This window comes from Thunnus thynnus, chromosome 5 (assembly GCF_963924715.1).
Source record: "Thunnus thynnus chromosome 5, fThuThy2.1, whole genome shotgun sequence".
NCBI lineage: Eukaryota > Metazoa > Chordata > Actinopteri > Scombriformes > Scombridae > Thunnus > Thunnus thynnus.
Window position 1 is genome coordinate 18,981,068 of NC_089521.1, and position 24,943 is coordinate 19,006,010.

General features: G+C 39.7%; 1 protein-coding gene across 1 annotated transcript in view; it reads left to right on the forward strand.

Moving 5' to 3' along the window:
- Nucleotides 1-1,570: 1,570 nt before the first annotated feature.
- Nucleotides 1,571-24,943, forward strand: part of roraa (RAR-related orphan receptor A, paralog a) — a 194,271-nt gene continuing 170,898 nt past the window's right edge. The window contains exon 1 of the mRNA XM_067589797.1: nt 1,571-2,689. Within this exon, the coding sequence (XP_067445898.1) occupies nt 2,536-2,689 (154 nt within the window). The 5' untranslated portion in view covers nt 1,571-2,535. The remainder of the gene's footprint in view (nt 2,690-24,943) is intronic.

Below are 24,943 nucleotides of genomic sequence, written 5' to 3' on the forward strand. Positions count from 1 at the left end.
CAATGTGACAGCAGCATAATTCATTTTAACTCAAAAATTAAACCGGCAGCATCAAACTTGTCCTTGTATCCTTTTGTTTTAAACACAGGACAGTGTGTTGTGTCTCTGTGTGTGTTCATGTTGTTGTTTTTTCAATGTTAATATTTCTCTTGTATTCTGTAGATGCAATCAAAACCTTATTTTTCATCGCTATTCTATGAAAGGCATACACACACATAGGGAGTGTATCTGTGTACATGGTTTTATTTATTTAGGTGCATAAGCATGTGCTTTTCATACCAGCTCTGCAGACATGTGTTTGGTGTGTTGTGTTTTTCAGGGGTAAAACTCTTAGGTTTCTCAGTTTCGATGCTAAACATGCAACAGGCGTGGAATGTTAGTGCAGGGTTCATACGGTCAAATTGCAGTGGGTCAGGAGGTCAGGGAAATGTGGAGGAGCTAAAGCTGAGCAGAAGGAATGGAACTTGGCCTCTTCGCTTGGCAGTGAGAGATTCCTTCTGGCTTTCTGTCAAAAAGTCGGCCTTCAGCGCAGCACAGCTCCAAAAGTTATATCATGCTCCTGCTGGAGAGTTACATGCAATGGAAACATGAAAAGGATTGTTTTTGAGTCCCTGTCACCAATCCAAACTTAAAATGTTGCTTTTTTTGTTATGCATTTCGGAGGATGTAATGCATCCACAAAAAAAAAAAAAAAAAAAAATCATCTCAAATTATTTTCATGTTTTTTAGTTTTCTGTACCTATTCAAGCTCATCAGTGAGACTGAATTAGAGCATTGTGAAGCAAATTCATTCTGCATCTCTCTCCTTGTGTTCCAGTGCCATGTTTGACAGTATTTTCCCTCATGTAAATTATGTCACTTGACTGATGAAGTGTTTATCCAGTTTGGAAACAAACAAAATAAATGAAAGGTCAACACCAATTACAAAAGCTGCACTTAACATCAGTGATCATTTTCACTTTACCAACCAACAAAATATCAAATCTGCCACTAAGGAAGAGAAAAACACACCTGAGGCACTGAAGTCAAACAAACAAACAGACATTACAGCTTTCTGTAATGTTGCAGTAACGTAACAGTTTTATTAAAATGATCAGAAATGTCAGACTCTACTGAAAGTACAGTATCACAGTGAAAATAAATGATTCCCCTTTTTGCTGGGGACCCTCTGGAACCACCTCAAGACCCTTGACCCTACTTTGAGAGCCACTGCCATAATTAATAATAAAATACAAATAGAAAAATTACAGAAATATAATTATATTTAAAGAGACAAACCCTTTCTGCTATGATTTGATCACTCTGTAAGTGCACTGGTTTTTGGCATATCGCTCAGTATGTCTGTGAGCCGTCTGGCTCTGCACTGAGAGGGCAGGACCATGTCAAAGTCCACGTGCACCGCTTTGAAGAGGCGGGGTTCCGCCTCTCAGCTTGCCCGCTGATCACATGCAGGAAGCATGGTGTTTGTAATTGCTGCGCAACAAGCAGTGCGTGGATGCCGGTTGCCAGAGTGACGTCTGATGCCAGCCACACACCACACTCTATCTTAAAGCGAAGTCTGTCCAAACTGCTGCCAATCTTCACTTTGATCAGGCAGAGCGAAAACATACAGGTTACTATATGAGTAAAGTTAAGAGTTCTTTCATCACCTCCGAGCAGTCAGAAATGCAGCCAGCTCCTCTCACAGGAGAGGAGGAGGATGATGATGATGATAACGGAAGTGATGATGAGGAGAATAATGACAATCCACCGCTCCGACAATCCACGCTTGAATTCTTAGACATGAAAGGGAGTAGCCTACATACTGCTTACATGCTGCAATAAGGAGATACATGCACAGTGTCAGTGAGGGAATTTGCAGTAAATAATCCCTGAACCTCCGCAGCTTTTGACTGTGAACATAGCCTACTAACAGATGTTACTGTTGATGCAATATGATGGTGAGGATGATGTTGGCCATATTTATCTGCAGGAGTTTGTGATTATAGCAAAAATAACAACCACAGGAGCTGCAGTTATCACATAAATAAGTTTAATGATTTTCAATAGCCTCATAAAAAGGTTTAGATCATTCACTGATGCAATTGAATGTCATGATGGTGTATTTTGACCATTCTGGACACTTTTCAGTTTTAAATTCAGTCGCAACCTACATGTGGGATTATCACCTTGTGCTTGATTTGAAAGTAAGATAATATATAGATGTGGAAAACTGTTAAACAGTGTTAGACAGTAATAAAATATCACCATTCCCATGCAAAACTGCGCAGGGTCGATCAGCATGGATTATTTTCAGGCCTACATCTATTCTTCGGCTATTGACAACCTCTCCCTTTCCAGTTTGCATGACTGGAGCTCTCACTAGCGCTGCTAGTGGACAATCAAACCTACACACCCACCTCCAGACACACTCGCATTTCTCATTTCTTACTTCTAGTCTAAATTAGATAGCAAGACGCTGTGTCGGAGCTCACAGACCGCATAGAATTAGTTTTAAGTACAGGCGGTAGTTAAACAGTAAAGCTGAAATTCAACATGGAGTCCCCTCCAGATCCAGCGAGCGACCCGGGCAACAGCGCCTCGGAGCCGGCTACCCCGGTCAGGGAAACCCCGGTAAACCTGGAGACGCTCCGGAAAGCGGACCATCCAGCCCCGGTTCGAAGGCAGACCTGTTCCAGCACCAACAGAGGTAAGCGGACCGTATTTCGCAATGAGAAACGCCGCGAGAAATAACAACAGATCGTGGATTTTTTTTTAAATGAAACTTCAAAATGAATTAAATCGCTTCCCCATAAATAACTGCACACTATGTAAATTCACCCAACCACAGGGACGCGGCTTTTTATTTAGTAGCACCGCGGCTTTTGCCCGTTCGGTTGTAATGAGTGCCTTCGGTGTGTGTTGCTGGTGTTCAGGCTCCACTGACAGCTCAAATCATAGGGGGGTGATACGGTCACAGATGTCACATTTACTCTGACTGCAAAATAAATCAGTTACCCAGCAACTTAAAATCGGCCAACAGGAGCGCGTCTTTATGTCAAAACAGGCCAACCTGCCCTCTCAGACGCATTATTGTCAAAGTGTCAAAAGTGAACTTTTGGAAACTGTGGGCTACTTGATCGATCAGTCCCATTCTCCTTTTGTAGGGGATCTACCCTCGACTATTCCTATTACAGCACACAGCGCCGTCTGGTCGGGATTTTTTTTTTTTTTTTTTTTTTTACATCTCCAGCTAACAGCTTTCGGTTATTCCTGTGTGCAAAAAGACGCCCCAGCAGCTGGAATTTGTTTAGCGCCAGCTCTCCAAAAAAAAAAAAAAAAAAAAAAAAAAAAAAAAAAAAAACTGTTGCAAGCGTGAAGCACGGCTTCTGCGACCAAACCTCCACATGATTAGACTGTAAAAACTACACGGGCCTGTATTGCCAATTAGCCCGTCAAAAGTCTGCCTTCATTGCTGCTGAAGACTAGTTCATTTTACATGATTTATCCACCACGTCCCGTCCATGTTGTACAGTACAGACAGTAGGCCTATTTAACCACACCCCCTCTCGGCTGTCTCCAGTACAGGCTAACCGGGCTCGTCCAAGTTCAAAGAAATAGTGATTTCTCTGCTGATTCTTGACAAGCAGAGTTGGTGTGTGTGCATGACAGTGAGGTGATCAGTGGCGACGTGACAATTAATTCATTGCACGGTGCGGGGTTTTTTTTTGTCTGTGTGCGCGCACTCTTCCTGTGCGCAAGGGTATATTTAGAGTGTGATATGGTGAATGTGGAATGTAAGCTGGTTATGTAACAGGTTTAGCCATAAACAGAGGCGCGCATCTGAGAGCAGAAATCATCATTACAGATCTTTTCACTTTATACTAGAGTTCACTCACTCTCCATGATCGCCACGGCTGTTTAAATTAAAAAAATCACTGCACTTCATCGAGTATTTATATACCACTAAAGGGAAACTGTGTGACTTTGTGGGTTGGCACAGCCTGAGCACTTCTTATGTAATAGCGGGGCAAAGACAGGTAGTTGGGAGGTTTCGTGGATTGATTTCTTTTTTCACAAGTCTGACTTTGAGACACTCCTAACCTGCTGACCCATATTCACCCCACCCTTTTATGCACAGGATTAAAGTGCGTCTGGGAAAGAGAAAGACAGGAAAAAGAACGCCTTTGGTTTGTTATGTAATGCTGAATGGGTGAAAAAAAAACATGTTCAGTGGGACAACCTCTGCAGCTTTAAAGGAGTTCCCCTGGACTGAAACTCTATGTTTTACCTTATTTTTACAAAGAATAAAAATGATTATAAGAGAGTATTAGCAGTAGAAGGTTTGAAGAAAAGTTTAGAAAACTTTTTAAAAACTTATTGTGAAACAGCATTTGTCAGAAATGCGGTATAAGTAAATCCCTAAATGAATTTATTCTCTCAAGTTTAACTATGCAGTTCAAATCTTAATGTGTGTGATTACCTGTGGTGTTCCGTAACACCTGGTGTCGATTACATTTTCTAAAGATAGTGGTTAACAACAGACAAGTCATTTTTTTAATCTTATCTCTTAGAATCTTTAAGTTGGCGCCTGTAACTTGGATGTAAAGTTATGTACAATCACGGCAGTTTATTGCAGCAGTCGGCCATATAATCTGTAGACTGTAAAATGTATGATAACAAGGTATTATGACATTGCAAAAGTTAGCTTATTGTTTTAAAAATGTCTGACTTGGATCATTACGCAGAGCATTTATAAATTGAATAATGTAGAAATATTCGGTACATTTGACATTTAGGAGAGCAGAAGAAAAGTTTGCTTTCATAAAAGAATGATGGCTAAATTGCTTTATTTAATTAAACGGCGATGTAAAAGTACAAGTGTTTTTATTAAGAAGTGCAATAGGTTTATTGAGTTGGCATCGTTCAGTGTAGGGTCACTCAAAAAAATAAAACAATGAAAAATGTTTATGGCTCATGATTGTGTTCAAGACACGTAAGACATTTTTTTAGGATTACACTATATGTTCAGAGTCAGTCGCAGAAATCAACATCTGAGAGGTGGCAGACACTTGCTCAAGTGCAGTTTCCCTCTTTACACCTGCTGTATTAGACTTTCTTAAGGATGCACATTTCTTATCCTGCATGCAGAGCGTTTACTGTTTTAACCCTGAGTGCTAATACCTTTTTAAGTAGAAAGGGCTTACTTCAGCAGAAGCTGTGCTCTGTAAGACTTGAGTGGGTCAGAGAAAAGGCCTTGGAGGGCTGTGGATATCATTACTGGAAAGAAGAAAGGGTGTTATTTTCATATCGCAAGATTCCTCAGTTCGCAAATTTGGAAACAATCAATATTAATAGCGTGGTTATGTAAGGTGATGGTCTCTGCAGATGCCTGAAACCTCACGATTGCACAGGGAAGTTCTGAAGCTGCAGATCTGATAAGAGCCCCGGTGTCCTGGATCCTCCCTGTTTGAGTGTCAGAACTGTGTTTGCATGTGTGTGAGTGTGTTTTAGTGGTACTTTTGTAGTCTAAACTGAGTGACGGTGACCACTACGCTGGTCCTCTTATGCTTTGGCTGTTGAAATGCTGGTTGCAGTTATTTACAAAGAGTCATCTGGATATTTTCCTTTGATAAAGACGTAGAAAGAACTGATTTCTATTTCAAAGAGACAAACAGTTGACACCAGGTGAAGTGTGATGTGGTTTCAGTGGAAAATATTACAGTCCATCCTGCTTATTAGTTTCCCTCAGTGTCTAGATTAATGTTTCTCCTTACTTTACTGAATACCAGTAAAGTTAAAGAAAACCAATCATAACATGTAGTGGTTTTGTAGATTGCCCTGTTACAATCATTTTTTTTTAAGATGGAAACATATATTACAGTTTTAAGTGTTTGTTTTATAGTAGAAAACAAATGGGCTGACACTGCAGTTTTAGTAGCTGATCCAAACTAAAAAGGCAACAGTATAAAAATATTCAGTCTTCAGTTAATGAACACATAACCAGACTTTCATCCAGCAGTTTTATTTTTGGGCATCGAAACGAGAGCCTTCGGCTAGAGAGTGGCAGCATTTATTTAGTTGTTGTTGACACAAGACGGATGAGGGACAGGACCGCAAAGGCTTTTAAAATAAGGTTTTTCACAAAATCTCAGAAAGCCCGGAGTTGGCACAGGGCTTGCTCACCACTCGACTGGACAGCAACATTATTGAGGCTGTGGCATTCTCAAATTCAATGAATTAGGGCTCCCTGCCCGCTGGAGAGCATGAAGATCCAGGTATAGGCTTATAGCTGAGCCTTCTGCTCGGACAGATCCGGGAGGTGAACTCTATTAGGTGACTCTTTTTTCTGGCTGGTTGCCTATAACATAATATTGAGTTTCATTCCTCCTGTGTTTTCAATTCTTAGCTGATAATATCATGAACTTTTTTACTGGCACCTGTGAGACAATTAATATTGTTATATTTTCATCAGTTGATTTGAAGTCAAAGCACAGTATCTATTGCAGTTCTCCTCTGCCCAACAGTAAAAACACCTGTCAGTTAAACTGAAAAAGGTAAACATTATTTCTGTGTGTTGCATAGACGGTGACATCTGCTTGTGGTTTAGACTTTGGCACCACTACTTTTGGAAAAAAAGGTCTTTTGTTTTTGGGAGCTTCAAAGGTCAAATTGTGCTTGAGCGGCAGTATGCTTATCTAAAAAGGATGTACCTGTAAATGAACTGCATTTACATAGTGCTTTTCTAGTCTATTGACCACTCAAAGCGCTTTACAACACATGCCGACATTCAGCTGTTCACACACGCATTCATACACTGATGGCAGCGGCTGCCATGAAAGGTGTCAACCTGCTCATCAGGAGCAATATAGCGCTTTTTATCCAAAGCCCTTTACAGTGTTTCTAATGCTCGCTCATTCAGCAATTTGGGTTTAGTGTCTTGCCCAAGGACACTTCAACATGTGGACCGGAGGAGCCGGGGATCGAACCACTGACCTTCTGATTGGTGGACGACCTCCTTAGCCACAGTCATCCCCAAACTTGTGAATTTCAATATAAGTTAAGTTAAACAAGCACTGAATGAGATTTTGTCATGTCATGTGCAAAATAATAACAAAATTATATGATATAAGAAAAAAATAAAATAAAAACAAATAAGAAAATATCATGTAGGATCCTAATGCTGTGAACTGCTCATTACTTTGTACGTCCCACAAAATGAAGAATCCCTTGTCTCTTTTTCTTACCTTGTTTTCTGTGGATTGTTCTGCCCTTCAAAGTTTTATTTCAAAACTGTGTCAATTATTTAATCATAATTTCACTCTTTTTACATAAAGAGTCCATAAGTTTTGCTGATGCTTTCTCTGTATGTAAAAATTAGATTCTGGGTCTTCCTATTTAAGCCCTGCATCATATAAAATTTTCCCGTTAAACTTTGAAATTAATTGAAGTACCATTACGTGGCAGCACAGCTGAGTGGGCTGGGTTTGGGTGTTACTTCATTGAAAACATTGTTTCCTTTTCCCAGAGTGTTGTGGTTGTGATAAAAATGTCTCAAATTAACTTTTAAACTAGAATAACATCCTGCTTCTAATGAAAACACGTCAAACCATGTGAGAAAAATACAATGAAAAGGCATTTTATGGGACCAGTAAATCATTTTTATACTGTACATGTTTAAATAGACATTTTAATGTTTTAAGCGAGAGCTTGAGGCTGAAAGGTGTGTCCATATACTTTTGTTGAGTTTGGTGTAGCAATGTGCCCTCTAGGGGGTGCTAACAGGGCTTTTAGATTTATTAATTTTCATTTGAGCGTATAATCTAATGTATCTTTTTACATGAAGGTCTTGTAAATCATGCAATAACCCGTGACGGTGTCGAGCAAAACATTTTCTGTATTTGTTACCAGGGAAGCTGCATGAAAGGGCTCCTGTGGATTTTATTGCAGGAAACTGCTTTGTAGACAACCAGCCAGTGAAAATTTACACACTGACAGGACGTTGCTAGACATACCATTGCCGAGTTCCGCTGTTGACCCATGATTCTCTCTAATCTAATCTGGGCCAGTGGCTTTAATGAATTCACTGGACTGAAATCCATATGCATTTTTATAAGCTTTGTACAAATGTGTCTCCATCATCTATATTCTTTGGCCTCTAATATGATACAGAAAATTTGATTTACCAATGTTCAAGGCTCAAATTATCCATGTCCATGTGCTTTTAATCAGTACGGGGATTTTTTTTTTTTTAAGTGCGAGGTTTATGCAAGTTGTTAATTGGTGTTGGCATATTACAAGACAGTTACACAATGCAGGATACTCTCCATGTAGAACAGAAAGAGACAGGATGCATCAAACTAACTGCCTAAATTCAGACACCACTACAAGAATGCTTTCAAAGAATATTCTGATGTAGCTACGTTTATTTTGTGATTTATATAATCAATTGCGTGCATGATGTACGCAATGCAATGCAATGCAATGCCCTAATAGACTAGTGTATATTAATTAAAAAAAGTTTAGATATCAAACTTAACCTATAATATAAAAGTTTTCTTCTGGTGAGACAGTTTATTTTGGAGTTTAAATCACCAGTGGTTTAACTGGGGCTGGCGAGGAAGTTTTAACTGGTGACAGACACCAGATTTGATGTGAAATCTCCAGTGGTGAATGATAGCTCAGATCCATGGCCCATTTACAGAAGTTTGTATCTTAGATAAAATTAAAAAAAAAAAAAGTCAGAATAGTAATGACCGGAAATACTCCAGATGCATTATTGGAGGGCGTTAAAGGAGTCTAAATTTAATGTGGTACACTGTGACCTGAGTACTGGTGCCGCTTGGCTCCGTGCTGCTCTGTGCCGCTCTGATACGAAATGGGCCCCTTAGAAGAGGCCTAGAGGGGTCTAAAGGATCACTCTCAGGAATTCTTATGTCACATCTAGGGCCAAGCCTTTCATATCTCCAACAGTGCGGAGGGTGTAAAGCTCTCGAGCAGGTAGGTAAGCCCCTCAGTCAGGAACTTTGACCCGCAGTATCTTTCAAACCATCACTCCCATGCCTTTGAACAAAATCATAGTGGACACATATATTTTGCTCGATGTCATGCGTGTCAAGTCATGTGCACTTTAAGCCATTGAGTGTCACACAGAGGAAAATATACGTACATTTTTACCATAGAGGCTTTTACCTCCTCATGCAGGCTGCAGAGCACTGACATGTGTTGAACACTTGAGAGAAAAGTCAGGAGGGTCTCCCGTTCACTGAGGCTCTCCCAGACGTTATGTGTGCCTGTGTGTGCTTTAAAACAGGAAGAGGTAACGCTGTAAAATCCCAAGTATGTTATTCAAACAGCACACCTCAAGAGCCTCTTAAACGTTATTTATCTTGCTTTCTGTTGGCTAAATGGCCCTCATGGCAGCCCTTTTTTAAGGACTAATACTGATCGGTGGACTACGACATCAGACATGAGATGAAAATGGAAATATCTGTTGCATATTGTTGCCCGGCCGCTGTGTACAGCTGAAGTATAGTAGTAAGATAGAAGAATGCGTGTCTTTAGTTAGAGTAATAATAATGTAAGTCGACATTAGACTAGAAAAGGTGGTCTCGGGGATTGCAGAAACTTTATTTCTCTTTCTAACAGATCAGTCTGAGGATTGTGTGCTTCTACTTTTTGTGAGTGCCTGAATCACTGAGTTATTGTTTCCAATTTGCACAAATCATTTTAAAATGTCTCCATATTACAATGAGAAACAGAGTTCAGAGGAGCAGAACATTTTTGTTGTGCAGATACTTTGATTTTCCTTCGGTTCTATCACATAGAAGTAAAGGTAAATAATATCGAGTATGGCAAAGCACGCATGCTGCATCCTCCGCCGTCATTTTCACACCATCGGTAGTGCTAGAGTATTACTTAACAAAGTTTATTTGTCACCTGAAATAAACAAAAAACTTTTGGAGACATGGGAGATAAAACAACTTGAAAATCAGTGTCATTTCTGTTGGCTTGATTATTTATATTGGAATAACAAGCGCGACTTAATCTCATAAATAAAAAAGGGAGAGATACAGATCCGTCCCCTCCAGGTACTGCCGCCACTTAATCGAATTAGCTCCACTCTCAGGCTTGACGGGCTCTTCAAACACCCCTGGTGACTTCTGAGTGCCGATTACAATCAGCTACTATTTTCAGCCTTTGATTAAAATCTGGTGAGATTGGACAGAATTTTTTTGAGCGCAGAACCAACTAATTATTAACATCGCAGCCCATCTCTCTTTTTTTGCCAGTTACAGAGGGCCAATGGGCTGGAGTAGTTAAACAATACCCATAAGTATTAATCATGTTGAATCACTCTGTGTGAAACTATTAGCTTGTTCCTACTGAAACATCTCACTGTGTTGTCCAAACACAATTTTTTTTTTTTTACTGACCTTTGTGTCGTTATAAAAAAAAAAAAAAAATCTCAGTGTAGAATTCTTTTTTTGAATATTTGTGAAATCAAAGACACCATTTGTATTTGTTTCATAGCTTAACATTTAGTCTGTTTCTGATGAATCCTAACACTATAATCTTTGTCAAATAATCTAGCTGTTCATACAGATTTCCTCATCTGGCAGACAACAATAATGAACACAAGTCTTTACTCGTGAAATAATAGAAGATGATCACAATTGTTCATGCCTCACACAGTATGTCACAGATTCATTGTAATGTTCCTGTCAAAGACAATTCAGTCCTTTTGTTACTTTCAAAAGCAGCTTTTGAATATGAATAAGTCACTAATGAATATTTGGCTCTTGCTTGTGTCTGTGGATTGATTGCTTTAGGAGGCGTACTAAGACAGAGTGTGGCGCGATGGGGCTCAATCAATGCCGCAATGCTGCTGCGCTGCTCTCTGACAGTGATTGAAAGACAGAGTCACTCTTCACCATGTATGATACACGAATCCTGCTCTCACTCACTGACAAATATCATCTGTCTGATCAATCAATATTTGCAGCTTTATTTTACTAATGCAGTACTTAAGACGCAATAATTAACGCCATGCTGGGTTGTTAAAAGCCTATTTTTATGTGACAGACAGAAATAGACATACAGAAATAGGAAGATGAAGGCGTTTGGTTGATGTTGATAGTGGCATATCTTGCAGACGCTCCTCATACACTTTACCATGAACTTATCAAGAACTTGAGATTTTCTAATCTGCATAACAAATGCATAATGAATCTTGCTGCTTTCAAGTTATATTAATGTACAAAATTGGAGTTCTTTTTTTCTTCATAACTGTTTTTTTTTTCTTTTGTTGAATGTTTTGAGCCATCACGAACGGTTGTTTTGTTCTTCTTGTAAAACCTAATGGACTCATCTCAAGTTCATATTTTTTGGTATTGTTTTTAATTATGGAATTATGAACCAACAGTACTTATAATAAAGTAAAGGTTAAGCACAGTGCTTTGAGAAAGTGGCAGGTGGATAAAAGTTCAAATTCAACACAATTTGAAGTCTTCCGAAAATATCTAGTATTTACTGCGAGTACAAAACCTTTTTTTTGTACTCAGTCATTTTATTCTCTCTCCATAAAGTGTCAAGTTTGTAATTATATAGTTTGAAACAGTAGTTTAACTGAGGGAATATTCATTCAATGTCATCTTGTGTTTAGTGTGGCTTGTGATGCTCATTAATTTCTGCTTGCTCCACTTGCGGTGTTTGGGCTCCCTTTGCTGGCTCAGTGCCACAGTGTCTTCTGAAAGAGCCACTTCATCTCTGTCAGGGGCAGGTGGAAATTTGCTGCACACTTCTAATTGGACAAAGTGCCTTTCAAACTCTCAACCATCATACACAGATCAGATTATCATACAGACCAGGTGTCAACAGAGGTTTTTCACCTCCCTCTGCCCCTCCTGCTCTTTTCTACATCTTTTGGTCGACTTTCAGATTTTCCCTGTGCTCTCGCTTTTTTTTTTTTTTTTTTTTTTTTTTTTTTTTTTTTTTTTTTTTTTAAACTCCCTGCCGCCTAGTGGCCCAAGGCACAAAAGGCTATAAAGCCATGTTTTACAAATTAATTACAGGAAAGTGCACTTGTTATTTTGACTTTGGTACTTTGATTGTATACTGTAGAGCAACACTCTAAAACAGTAGGGAATTAAAATAATTTTCCCTGCTTAAAATCCTCAAGCAGATCCTTTCTAAGTTTCAAGCTCTTAATTGCAAAAGCTTGGTCATCTTTAGTCTGAAGTACAGAAACATTTGCAACATCCAGAAGGAAAATCTGAGGCTGCAGGCTAGCTCACAAGGGGGCTTTAAGGTCTGCAGTATAGCTCTGGGCCAGACCTCACTGTGCTTGTAAAAGTGATCAGAGAAACCTTCAGATCAATTCTCCACCTAACAGGTAAGAGCCCTAATTGAGTGATGTTATTTTTGTATGTTTGAAACATTTAAAAGCATAACTGCTGAATTTTGAATCAGCCAGGGAAGATAAAAGACTTTTCCATACAAATCATTACAGATTGATTCAACTCAAATGCTGAAAAATGAGTTCATGTTTTAGATAACAGCATTCTTTTCTCGATAGCTTACCGTGAAGAAAACTTGTATAGGTAAGGCTTTTGTCATAATGTTCCAGGGCAAATAGAAATGTAAAACTTCATGTACAGTAAATGTTTACATAGTTTGAGTCACTGGCCTTCAAGGGTGCAGTAGATCTTTGTGTATTTTCTGTTATGAAAGTGGGAACATGTGAATGGAATATAAGGTCTGACATAAACTGAACCTTGAAAAGCAACCAAGGTAATGATTGAGAGGGGATTTAAGTGTTTAGAATCGGTTCAGTACAAACTGAAAAATAAGAACATTTTCAAACCTGCATTGTTTAGTACGGTTGAACTGGACTTTGGTTTGTTTTCCCACATGGTATGATTTGTTTGGGATGATCGGAATGGCTTTAAATAATTTAAATGGCTTTGCATATTGGGATACGGATGAGTGAAATCAATATCTGCTAGAAGCTAGCAGTCAAGGTCTGGGACGGCTGTTGCTCAGGAGGTAGAGTGGGTTGTCCACTAATCGCAGGGCCGGTGGTTTGATCCCCGGCTCTTATGCGTCAAAGTGTCTTTGAGCAAGACACTGAACCCTAAGTTGCTCCTGATGGTCAGGCCAGCGCCTTTCGGTGTGTGAGTGTGTGTGAATGGGTGACTGAGAGGCAAAAATTGTAAAGTGCTTTGTCTTTTAAGGTAGAAAAACGCTATATAAATGCAGTCCATTTATCATTTACCTTCTTGATATTTGGGCAGATAGGACCTTCTTAAGGACCTTTCTTGCTTCCACCTCAGACACATCTGACCAACGAGCAGAGTGAGCACTTATACGTGGCACTTTCAGTGATGCATTTTTGTTTGCTTGAATTTTTTTTTCTGTGTGAAAAGAAACCACACCGAGGGGAAAACTTTACACACTCGTTCACTGATATGGACCAGAGCAGACCAGAGTGTTTGAAAACAGCATATGTGTTGTATCTTTGTTGTGAGCCAGTATTTGAGTTGGTAATTGTGAGTTGTATTCAGTATCAAAGCCTGAAATGACATCTAAAAGGATGAACATTCAACTTGGACATGATTTTTTTTGTTGAACAAAGCTTATTGGTTACTTTAATGAGTATGACATTTATACTGTGCATTGTGTGTTGTTGCATAAAAAAGTGTTATTTAGCCTACTGTATAACACCTTTGCACCTGGATTGTTGCTGCTATGGCTGTACTGACTAATGGAGCACTGATATGAAAGCAAAACTTGAGGGATTCTTTAAAGAATTAAGAGGAAGAACAGCAGCATCTCATTTTATCACAGCATCCTTTTGAAAGTTTCGAGGCTGAACCAGCTGCAGTGATAAATACATTATCGCTACTCCATCCACACATCAGGAAAACACAGGAAAATTTTGGCATACTAGATTGCTTATCTTGTCTGCATGTCGTCAGCGCAGATGTATTACCCTGAGCTGATTTGATTCTGGGCAAAGGAAAGTGGACAGGAGAGATTGATGGTGGTGTCCCCAGTCAGACAGATAACACCTGATTCTGCCTGCAGGGGTTTGGTCTAGCACACTCCTCCCTTGCACCTCAGATGCGTCGAAGGCTGTGCTGAGGAGGTGAACCGTTCCTTCACTCAATGCAAATTCAGGGCCACATTCAGAGATGATCCCAAGACGATTGAGCCAATGTGGCCCCGAGCACTCTGCACCACATGATCCATGCATCAGCCACACCTGGGAGAAACCCACACAGGCATGGGGGTCATTTGTTTAACACAGGTGCATCATGTATCTCAGTGCACTCAAACAAGCACACACACACACACACACACACACAACCACATGCTTGAATGTGCGCTCCGAGACACACACATGCCCCAATGCACTTGCAGATACACAAGTGTTAATGAAATGTTGTCTGCGTACGTGGTTATGTATTGGAAAAATGTCCACACTACAGCACCTTTTGTTATGACCTGTTGTTTCTGTCACATGTTATTTTTTTCAGTTTCTTAAGTCTCGATAAATTTCACCAAAGAATATATGTAACACGGAAGTACGGGGACTTGAAGAAACGCTGTTCAAAGGAGTACTGTGAAGTATTTAAAGATGGTTTCTCTGCGTGGAAGCAGCAAACATGGGAGGATGCACAGCTGCATCCAAATATGTTGATTCATTACTAATATACTGCATCAGTATTTGATATCAGCAGTATTTTATAATTAGCATGTCATCTTGTGTGATTCATGTTTTGAATAAGCTTAAAATTTCAAACACATGTTCCCAATATTTCTTTCTCCCAAATAGTTAATCTATTAGCCAATGGAAAGAAAATTGCAACATCAATTTGATAATCTATTGTTTCAGTGATTTATTTAGCAAAAATAGTTGTTCCAGCGCCTATGAATTCATCTTCGGGAAATTATTTTTCATTATTTTTTGACATTTTAAAGACTGAGCGATCAATTAAATTAATAAAAAGACTATTGAGTTTCAGAAATGGAAATAATCATTTCTTGCAGTCTTAGTATCATTTGAAACATAGAATAAATCGGCATTGTGCTTCACTGTACTCTGCTCTGCATGGATACAGATGGCTTTTTAAAAAAAATACTCTGCTCTTTGCACTTAAAAAAGATCTTTTGATGCTGTTACATCATTTGTTATAATTTGCCATCTATCAGTAACATCTGAGTGTCTTATGATCCCCGTGAATCAAAGTATGCTGCTGCATCCTCAAACAGACATACAGTGAAGCAAAACCAATTTTCTTTTTTTATTCAATAACAAGGTGTGCAGCACTGGTTCTCAGTGTGCGAAGCAGATGGTGAAAGGCTAGTGTATAATAGATCTCAATATTAACTGTAGCACATGCTGGGAGTGTTGGTGGATGGCACACAGCAGAGTAAAAGAGAAGCAATGACCTTCTGTCCCATCATTTACCCCCTCGTGCCCCCCATACTGCTCTCAAATTACTTTGTTTTAACCAATTAAAGCAGCCGGCTGAGCATCAAGCAGGCTGCCATTTTTTTCGCTCACCTGGACCCATGTGACATTATCGCTCTGTCATCGGGAGAGATGGCCATAAGTGGGGAATCTCCGGCATGGCACCGTGCCACCTTAGACCCCACTGTGTGTTCACTGAGATTAATGCAATGACTCTCTCTCCAACTTGCAAGAATCTCAGTCAGCTCTCTCATACGTACCTGGCGATAGCGCTGCACACAGCTCCTCACTGTGTGAACCGATGAGCAAATGATTGCAGTGGTTATACCACGCTCCAAAGCAGACTATAAATTTCCAGCTATTTCCTGAATTACTCTCTGGTACAAAAAAAAATGATCAGTTTCTAAATGTGCATGGAATCTATTGTCCTTAAGTTGCCTTGTCGCTGATCAAGATACCATATGCTGAGAAATGGTTCTCGATCCAAATCCTTTAATGGCTCAATAATAGAAAGAAAGAAGGCAGACACAACAATACCATGGCACGGGATGAGTGAAGGACCGGAGTGTGTGGTGTTTAACAGCCATACGAGCACAGATTATGTGCTTGAAGGGGCTGAATTGAGTGCCAGCAGTGACAGTTGGGCTGGGAATTGAGCGTGCCTGGGACGTGCGGCTTGACTCCGCTCGGAAACACCACTGGGTCCAGGGCTCATCTCTGTAGTCCTCCGCCTCCCTCCTCCCGTAGAGGCATTGTGGCCTGACGTTTGCTCCGCTTTATCGGGGGAATGGATGGGCCCCTGCTCCCGCTTGATGAGCACTCACTAATGGCTGCGTCTTTGAAAGCTGACGGGCCCGTTTGAGGAGGAGTGTCTTTTTACTTCCCTCCAGCTTGCCTTGGCCGGGCATTTGTCAGGCTGCCTGGCTTTGCTGTCCTGCCCGCATGATTATGCGCCAAGGGGCTGAAACGTCTGTCATTTGTTTTACTTTCAAATGAAAGTTGACGATTTACCAATAAAAAGTAAAAATAGTCTTTTGATGATGTCTGGAGACATACAGAGAAAGTGTTGCAATACCAATATTTTCAGCACTTTGTCAGGCTGGAAATAACAAAAGAGATTTGTCTTTATGCTTTTTATATTGCATCTCCTCTGATAAAAAGCGGTGTGTCATAGTTATGTGTAAAGTGAAAAAGTGTGATAGATATTTAAATACGGTTGAGGACACAGCATTGCATTAATGTCGACAAGCTCTTCGCCGTCTGATTGCGTATCACTCCATGTAATGGCTTGCCAAAATGCACTGTGATGTCATGAAAGAAAGCAGAAACACTGGCATCCCCGTTTGTTCCTGTTTTATTTAAGTAGAGGTATTTTTACTGTTCAGCTGCACTAGAAGGACTTCAGCAGCAGCAGCAGCAGCAGCAGTCTTGAGGAGATGTATTCTTAACACAACTTAGAACCGGGAGGTCTGTAATAACAAAATAAGCAGCTGTGTTTGAAATCGGTCCTCTTGACAGTTTGCATACTTTTTACAGGCTGTTAATCGTCTACAGTTCAGAAATGTACACAAACCAAGAAAGATGACAAGCACATGTATAATAAGAAGAGCGGGAACTAACGGTAGTCTTAACAGTGAAGAGTAGTCTGGTATTTTTATAAAGACATCTGCACTTTAGATGAGGGCTGGATAATATGTCTTAAATTATGTCTTTGAATCATTAGCTGATGGTTCAGTAAAGCTGCCAGTTATCTGGTTACTTATCTTACTGGTACCCTTGACCACTGCCACGTCTTTTCACCCCAGAGGGAGCCGTTGTTCCTGTTGCCATCCTCTTCATACCAGTCTCCAGCTTCTGGAGACTCCATTAGGAAGTTGGAGTTGTCCTTGGAAATCTCCTCTCTATAACTTCTTCTGTCTTCACTCTCTCTATCCCTCTCCCTCTCCCTCTCCCACTCCTTTTCACGTGCACTCTTTTTTTTTTTTCTCCCCCACTTGAAACTAGGGCGGAGGTCAGAATGGTGAATTTGATATAAGAGCTGATGTGCTTCCACGGAGCACCTTGTCAACTCAAAACAATAGGTTTGCAGGAGCTGTTATGCCGAATAAAGAATGTTCGCATATTCCCAGAGAAATGTCCTCTCGCTAGACATTCCCAAAAGAGATGAGAGCGTTTGTCTGCATACATTTTTACCGGTCCTGGCCCTGTAGGAAATGGAGGTTGAAGCAAAATGAATTCATTTAACATGTGAGCAAGTAAGTTATTTCACCTGGGAGATTGAAAAAGTTATCCTATATGCATGTTAGAAGTGGAACCCTTATCCCTGTGATACTTGATTTAGTCATTAAATGGTCTGCACTGGTCCATCTTATTCAGCTTTGTCTTGTAAATTGAAGCCCTTGTTCTAACCCATCATATAATGTTGCTGCTCTGTTAGGCTGCACATAATGTCTGTGAAGAAGTAACAGATGTTTGCAGTTGCATAACGACAAGAAAAAAGCAGCCGGCTGTGGTTTTGTACAGCAATATGATCAGATAGTTTTAATTTGATCTGATCTCTTTGTCTTAGTGGTATATCTAAGCTCCCTCTTACAAAGCGGTCATCCAACAGGTCAACCAGTCAGGTTCAAACATGCTGCACTCATAGAAATGTAAGCAGTTGAGTGTGTTTTCTTGTTGATAATGAAACAGCCTAACTAATGAGGTCATAACAATAAGTACAGTTCTGAACATGATCTTCAGGTATCTTATAAAATAATTTTAAAAAAAGACAGTGATTAGGATGAAGCGTGAGTTGAAAATGAGTAGATGGATGGATGGATATTAATATAACTGTTATATTCATTTCCATTGTCAGAGATCTCTCACCAACTCGTCACAGGCAGTTTCATCTCAAATTAAATTCATTTGGATATGACATTTTAATTGGAACACTATTCCCATTAATTGGACAAATTAGAGAAAAGTCTGCTGGGGGAAAGGTAATCTCTGGGAGAGATGATTTGGAATTCACAATTTAGAATTAAAAATCAGCTGCTCTGCTTTGTTTGTGTGGCAGGCAGTTTGCGGCAGTGCACGCAGGCAGCGCCAGCGCTGGGGGTCTCAGCGGCACTCAGAGCTCACATTGTCTTCATTAAAAGCGATTAAGGAATAGGTCAATTTAGTCTGCTTGGCTGGTTGGAGCTGTGCATTTCCTCCTATGAAATGTCTTTGTCTTCATCTGCCCAGGCTCTGTGGGCTTGGGTAGCCACTCGAGCAGCAAATATGATCAGTCACTATTTTCTGCATGTTTACATGTCTGATTGAACGTCTTAGTGAGTCATGGCAGCATCCTTTTAAATACTGTCATTTTGTTTTTATTTGCGTTGGAACATGTGTGCATACACATGTGTTTGGGTTTTCACGCTCCTCTGCTCTGTTTCAGCCAGTGTGCTGTCTGGGTGCTGATGAGTTGCTGTCTGATTAGCAATGAGTGCTGTTCACCCTGCAGCTTGAACCGCTGTGAGCAATTAATTACGCTAATAAAAATCACCTTAAAATTTGTGTGGTTGATTTCATAAACATATGTGGATACAGAAATGTTTCCCAAACCAAACGAGATGTTTTTATATTCCAGGCAGAATGGATGCTGTTATTGTGTGGGGCTAAATTTAAAGTTTTTAGTACCATTGTTCATGAATGCATTCAGGAACAGCTTAAACAGCACACAGCACAGGTGTTGCGTGCTGTTTAAGATAAGGCAGGTGATATTTCAGTGCTGTGGAATGGCTGTCCAGAGAGACAATTGACACTCACTAAATGCAAAATGTGTTGCAAATTTCTAATTTCAGGGTGGCCACCTGTCAGTTTAGGTAGACTGGTAATTCGGCCAGGAGAGAAAACCTGGTGCCAGGAGGATCCAGGTGTAGATAAATGTTGCACATATGTCATCAGATTATAAAGGAAATTGTCTATTCATCCTGCACGTGTGTGGACAAAACACATAATTCTAACAAAGGATTGCAACATTTTTCTTTCATTTTATGTTCATTGTTCTACAGTATCAGAGATATGCACATTATGAACTGCATATACAGAAAAAAGAGACATCGGTCTTGCTGTGTGGCTAATATTTGTGCAGTATTACAACTTTGCAAAAGGAGCCTTTTGAAATATCAGCTCATTGTGTTCCACCGTATTCAGATCATGTGGTTTCTCAGCTACCACATTGTTGTGTGTCAACAAACACTGTGAGTACCTGTGACCATGGACCGTGTGAACCTGGAAAATGAATCACAGCGCGGTTTTGAAACGAACAATTGTTTTCGTGCTTTCAAATTGATATAATGTTCAAGTTCATCATTTCTGATGAACCTTCTTGCTCTCAGTTGATATATTGTAGAGAAAACCTTGGGCAATCTTCTTAAATTGAAACCTTACTCTGCTTCTGATATGAATAAGGTTAGAAATAAAGAAAAATAATACCTTTGCACTTACTATGCCGATCATGCAAAGTGGTCGAGAACCCCACTTGGAGCTCTCTATAGTAGAATGTAGAGGGGAAGCAGAGGATATGGTGTAAGGAGGAAAGAGAGAGAGAGAGCAGACAGAGGGGGCTCCTAGATAGCAGGGCCAGGGGGAAAAAGTTCCCCCATGCTTGTCAGAGTTTGAGCAAGTTCAGAATTGATGGAGCCCACAGGCAGCACTGCTAATTTTAGTTGAAATCACCTAAGTGGTTTGGCTAATTTATCCAGGCTCCTCGGCCTCAGCCCCTGGTTTCTGGCTCTCCCCTGCCTCCCCCCTCCCTCCCAGATATATCCACAAAGCGTGAAGGTACCAGGAGGTGACAGTGGGAACAGAAGGGTATTTTGTGCCCAGCTGAGCTGCGCGTGCACTGAGTAGTTTCAACCTATGGCATACATTTGGATATTGTTTGACCCTTAACCGCAGCCCAGGTTCAACCATCTATTCCATAAAATGAAGTATACCCGTCTGTATTTAATGGAAAAAGCGAAATTACATTTGAATTTGAAAACTATGAGATGGAAAATAGATAAAATCACTGATATACTATCTCCTAATTATGTTTTATATTTCACTTTTCCAAAATTGCTTGATAGTTGTTGAGATATGAGCATTTACATTTCAGGAGATGACAATCATTTTAACTCTTTGGAGAGGATATGGATATGTAATGATGGTCTGCCAGCTTGCAGCTTCACAAACTTTTAATTGTAGTGAAGGAATGTGCAGCATGGATCAGATGAGTATTTTGTATTTTTTGTATTTTTTAGCAATTAAAATGCTTTAATATCTTCACAGAGTCCTGTATGCTAGAATTCAAATGACACTTCATGGCTTAGTCTGGGATCCAAGATGGGACTGTGACTGTTCAGGTTATTTTACGTGATTTTGTAGACACTCACAGGATGAAACCAGAGCAGGTTGTCTAAACTTGTGTAATATCAGGGTGACTGAAGTATATCAAAACTGTCAGACGTTGTGAGCTTTGTGACTGTGAATGTGAAATAGCATGGATATGCATGCCAAGATGTCACTTATGTTTATCTGATGTCTGACTCAACAGTTTACATACTGTAGTAATTTGTCTCATACTTAACTTTTGCTGCTCAAGATGCTATTTATTAGAAAAATGTATGAATTTCCTCAAAGTCCATTATTTAGAATTTATTTATCTGATTACTGCAAATGTGTTTTGTATTTTTAAGTTTAATTAGTGAGAACAAATGATAACTTGTTTGTGAGTTTGTTAGACAAGAAGCTTTTGGGTTTAAGGAAATCAAGTCTTGCAACTATGTGATCACACCTCATGTAACTTTACACTAACAATGAAACTACCTTTCCTCATACAGTGGATGTTCAATGCAGTCCAAGTATCTGAATGACAAACCTTATCTATTCTGATTCAATTTGATATGTTAAAAAAATCATATGACAATCATTTTTAGATGTTTAAAAGCAGATTGTGGTAGCAGCATGAAAGAAATAGTGAACTGCACATCAGGCCTGTGCAGGAATCCATTTATGAATCAATCATTTTGAAAGAAAAGTGCAGCCAAAACTGGGTAGGCGAGGGGATGTGGCAGCTTTGGTGTAAAGTTATCTTTGATGAAAACACTCAAATTAATTTAATAAAAAACTCACAGAGACATTATGAAAAGCCCTCCTGTTTTCTCAATATTTAATTTGCGGTCAAATTAAACATTAATTGATTTCTGTTCTTTGTAAGGAACAGGTTAACCTCAAGTTCATATTCATCACAAGGCAGCACAAAAGGACTGGGCACTGGGCTGTCTTGCAATTTTTTTTTTTTTTCTGTACAGGAGCATGAAAAAATATGGCATGCATGATTAGTTTGATTTATGTGTGGTGATATGCATTTCATTAACTGGAACTGAGTAGTAACAGATTATGACAAAAGACAGATAAACGAATGAAGATAATGTTTCATTGTTATGAAACAATACGCTATGTCCACAGTAAAGATAAAACAAATGTATAATTTATTTTTTCAGAGAAATATCTGAATATATACAGTTTGTGTTTCCACACAGAACGTGGTTTCTTGAAAAAATAATATTTCCAGAGCAGTGAGCAAGAGGAGATGTTTGCAGTCTTGTGTGCGAGCCAGCAGGTTTTGGCAGATGAATGTAGGGTTTTACGTGCCAAGCACCTGGTCAAACTGCAAACAATGAGGGGCTTATAGATTCTCTTTATCCAACAACGACTGAGATGATACCTAGAACGTTGCTCTTATGGGCCCGTTTAAGAAACGCAGATGCACGATAATGTTCAGCACTTCTGGATGCTGTGGGAGTCCTTCCCAGTTTCATATACTGTATGTAGTTACAACTCTACAAGCTATACGACATTAAGATGTGAATGTCTCTTCATCTTACAACTACAGTAAACACAAGGAACAATTTATTAGTTATAGCAGGGCGATAAATCAGATTTGTCAAGTACAAACACATGTGCAGCATCAACCTGTTCATGTGCAAAAAAGTGAACGAGGATTACAAAAATATGATCTACTTAATGAGCTGATGGAATAGTGATATTGCAGAGGCAGCTTAGAAAAATATCTGCAGAAGCGAGTTTCAGTGTGGAGGGTCTTGCTTGAGTCTTTAGCAGTGATCTAATAATGAGTTCCACAGATGGGTTTGTTGGCTGAAGCTCTGCTGAGTCCACCGTGTATGTGGTAGAGAGTGTCAAAGTGTCTCCTGTGCAGGATCATCTCCAGGTTTGGGGAATGGATGGTGTCTGCCAGACATGCTGGCAGTCATGGGCTTTCTCTCCTCCACTACCTGTGCTGGATCTCAGCCAGGGTTAATTATAGGGGAGCTCCAGAGTCTTGTGTCACTAAGGATGGTAGACAGAATATTGTCATACTGCCATGTCCTATACAGAAAAGACAAGAGTAAAAGCACACCTGCTCAGCCGGAGTTCCAGCAGTGTTTCTCTCTTCCACAGTTTTTTCACTCCAAGTCTGAGATGAACAATTGCAAAGTACCAAATGGCTGGTAAAATGTGTTTGATGGGTCAGTCAGTAATAATATCCCAATACAATGATTGTAACTTTTTGAGATGATAACATTTTAATAGATTAATTACAGTATTTACAGTACTGACTTGTTCACAGACTGTTCCCAGCTGCCATTGCATACCCTTCTTTTATGTTGTGAAATTAAGCTGTGGGTCAAACAAGCTGCTGGTTGGCTGCTTGTTTCTCAATTTTAATCCAAAGAACTACTGAATTACACTAACTTTGCCCTCTATAAACTTTTAAAATGTATCTATTTATATTTTTTTTTATCATTTTTTCCAAGGAAAAATAGTCCTGGCAGGTACTTTTGGATGCTGATGTCTGTTAGTTCTGCCAACTCTTTGGTCCAGAGAAATATGTTATGTCTTTACAACTGCTGGTAGGATTGCAATTAAATTAGGTCTCCGGAGAATGGTTCCTAATGATTTTGGTGATCCCTTGACCTTTCATGCTATCGTAATGTCAGAATTTCTCCTTGACCAACACTTTGATCTTTAATATCTTGAAAAGGCATGGGCAGATTCCCAGTACCAGGCTGAACTAGAGAAAGATCCTTTGGAACTGACCACCAACATCAGCTCAAACATAATAACTAAAAAAAGGCAAAAAAGGCTTAAATTTGTCGTAACCAATGGATGATTCCAGACCTTTCCTTTAGTGGCACATTCTACTACACTGTGTTAACCCCTTGACCTTTACTTTACCACCACCCTCTGGCCAAAAATTCTACTTTTACATACAATAACATCTCTCAAAATCTAAAGGGCAGATTACTATGCACATTACTGAAAACTGTCATACTCCCAGAAGATCTCCATCCATTTGGTCATTGTATGACCTTTTCTTTGGTGCCACTCTTATGCCAAATTAGCAACACAAAGTAACTCATGGCCAAATTAGTCTGAATTCTGCCGTGGATATTTAAGGTCTCCAGAAGATTAACCTTCATTGATTTTGGTGACTCTGTGCCATTCCTTTTGTTACATGCTCAACAGAAAAATTTGCAGTTGAACATAAGATATTTCATAATGTATTTAGCTGATTCCCATGATTATTGCTGTGCATATTCATACTTTCCACAGAAAAAACCCATATGAACCTTGTGACTCAATGACCTATTTTGTAGTGCCATTCTGAGGTCAAACTTTACATTTTCAGCCCCCCTGGCTAAGAACATCTGTATATTTGTCACTAACACTTTTATATTGTGGAGTGTAAAGAACATAGCAGCTCCTTAGGGCTACAGTGGGGCTTCTTGTGTAGTTTATCAGAACTTGTTAGAGGAGTCAAAAAGGTCATTTCAGCTTCTATTTACTGTAATGTTTCCCGCTAAACCAACATTTTCAGCTCCCCAAGCAGATCCAGTATCGTAGCATAAATTGGTTTGCGAGTGAGACAAATTTGTCAGCTGAGAATTTTCAAGGTCTTTTGCAAAGTTTCCCAAAGTGAAAGGTGAAGCCCGTAAAATCTAAAAGCAAGTTGTGCATCTATCAACTCTGATCTGGCTTTTCTCTAAAGTAAAAGTGTGTTACTTCCCTTTTTTTTTACTTAGACAAGTGTCTAGTCATGGCAAGCTGGTGCACACTGGCCTAGAAAAAAAGAACAGCTTGTGTTGCTGAAGTTTCCTCCCCTGTCTAGTTATTTTTAAAATGCCCCATTTCCGCCATTGTTGTGGCATTGTTTTGACCTTACGCGGAACAATTTTCCCCAAGTCAAATTAGCTTTCACCATTGAAAGAAATGTTGTAATATAATGGTTTGACGGTTCTGCTGTGTGAAATATAAAGCAATGGAAGGCCATGCCACTGGGGTTAATAATATTCCTCCTCTTCAACAAGTACCTTGGGATCCTAAGTGTCCTTGAAAGCAAACGGCATCTCACTTATGCTGGGCATCTTGCAGCACTCATGGGTAATAGCAGTCTACTTTCCCAACTCCGTG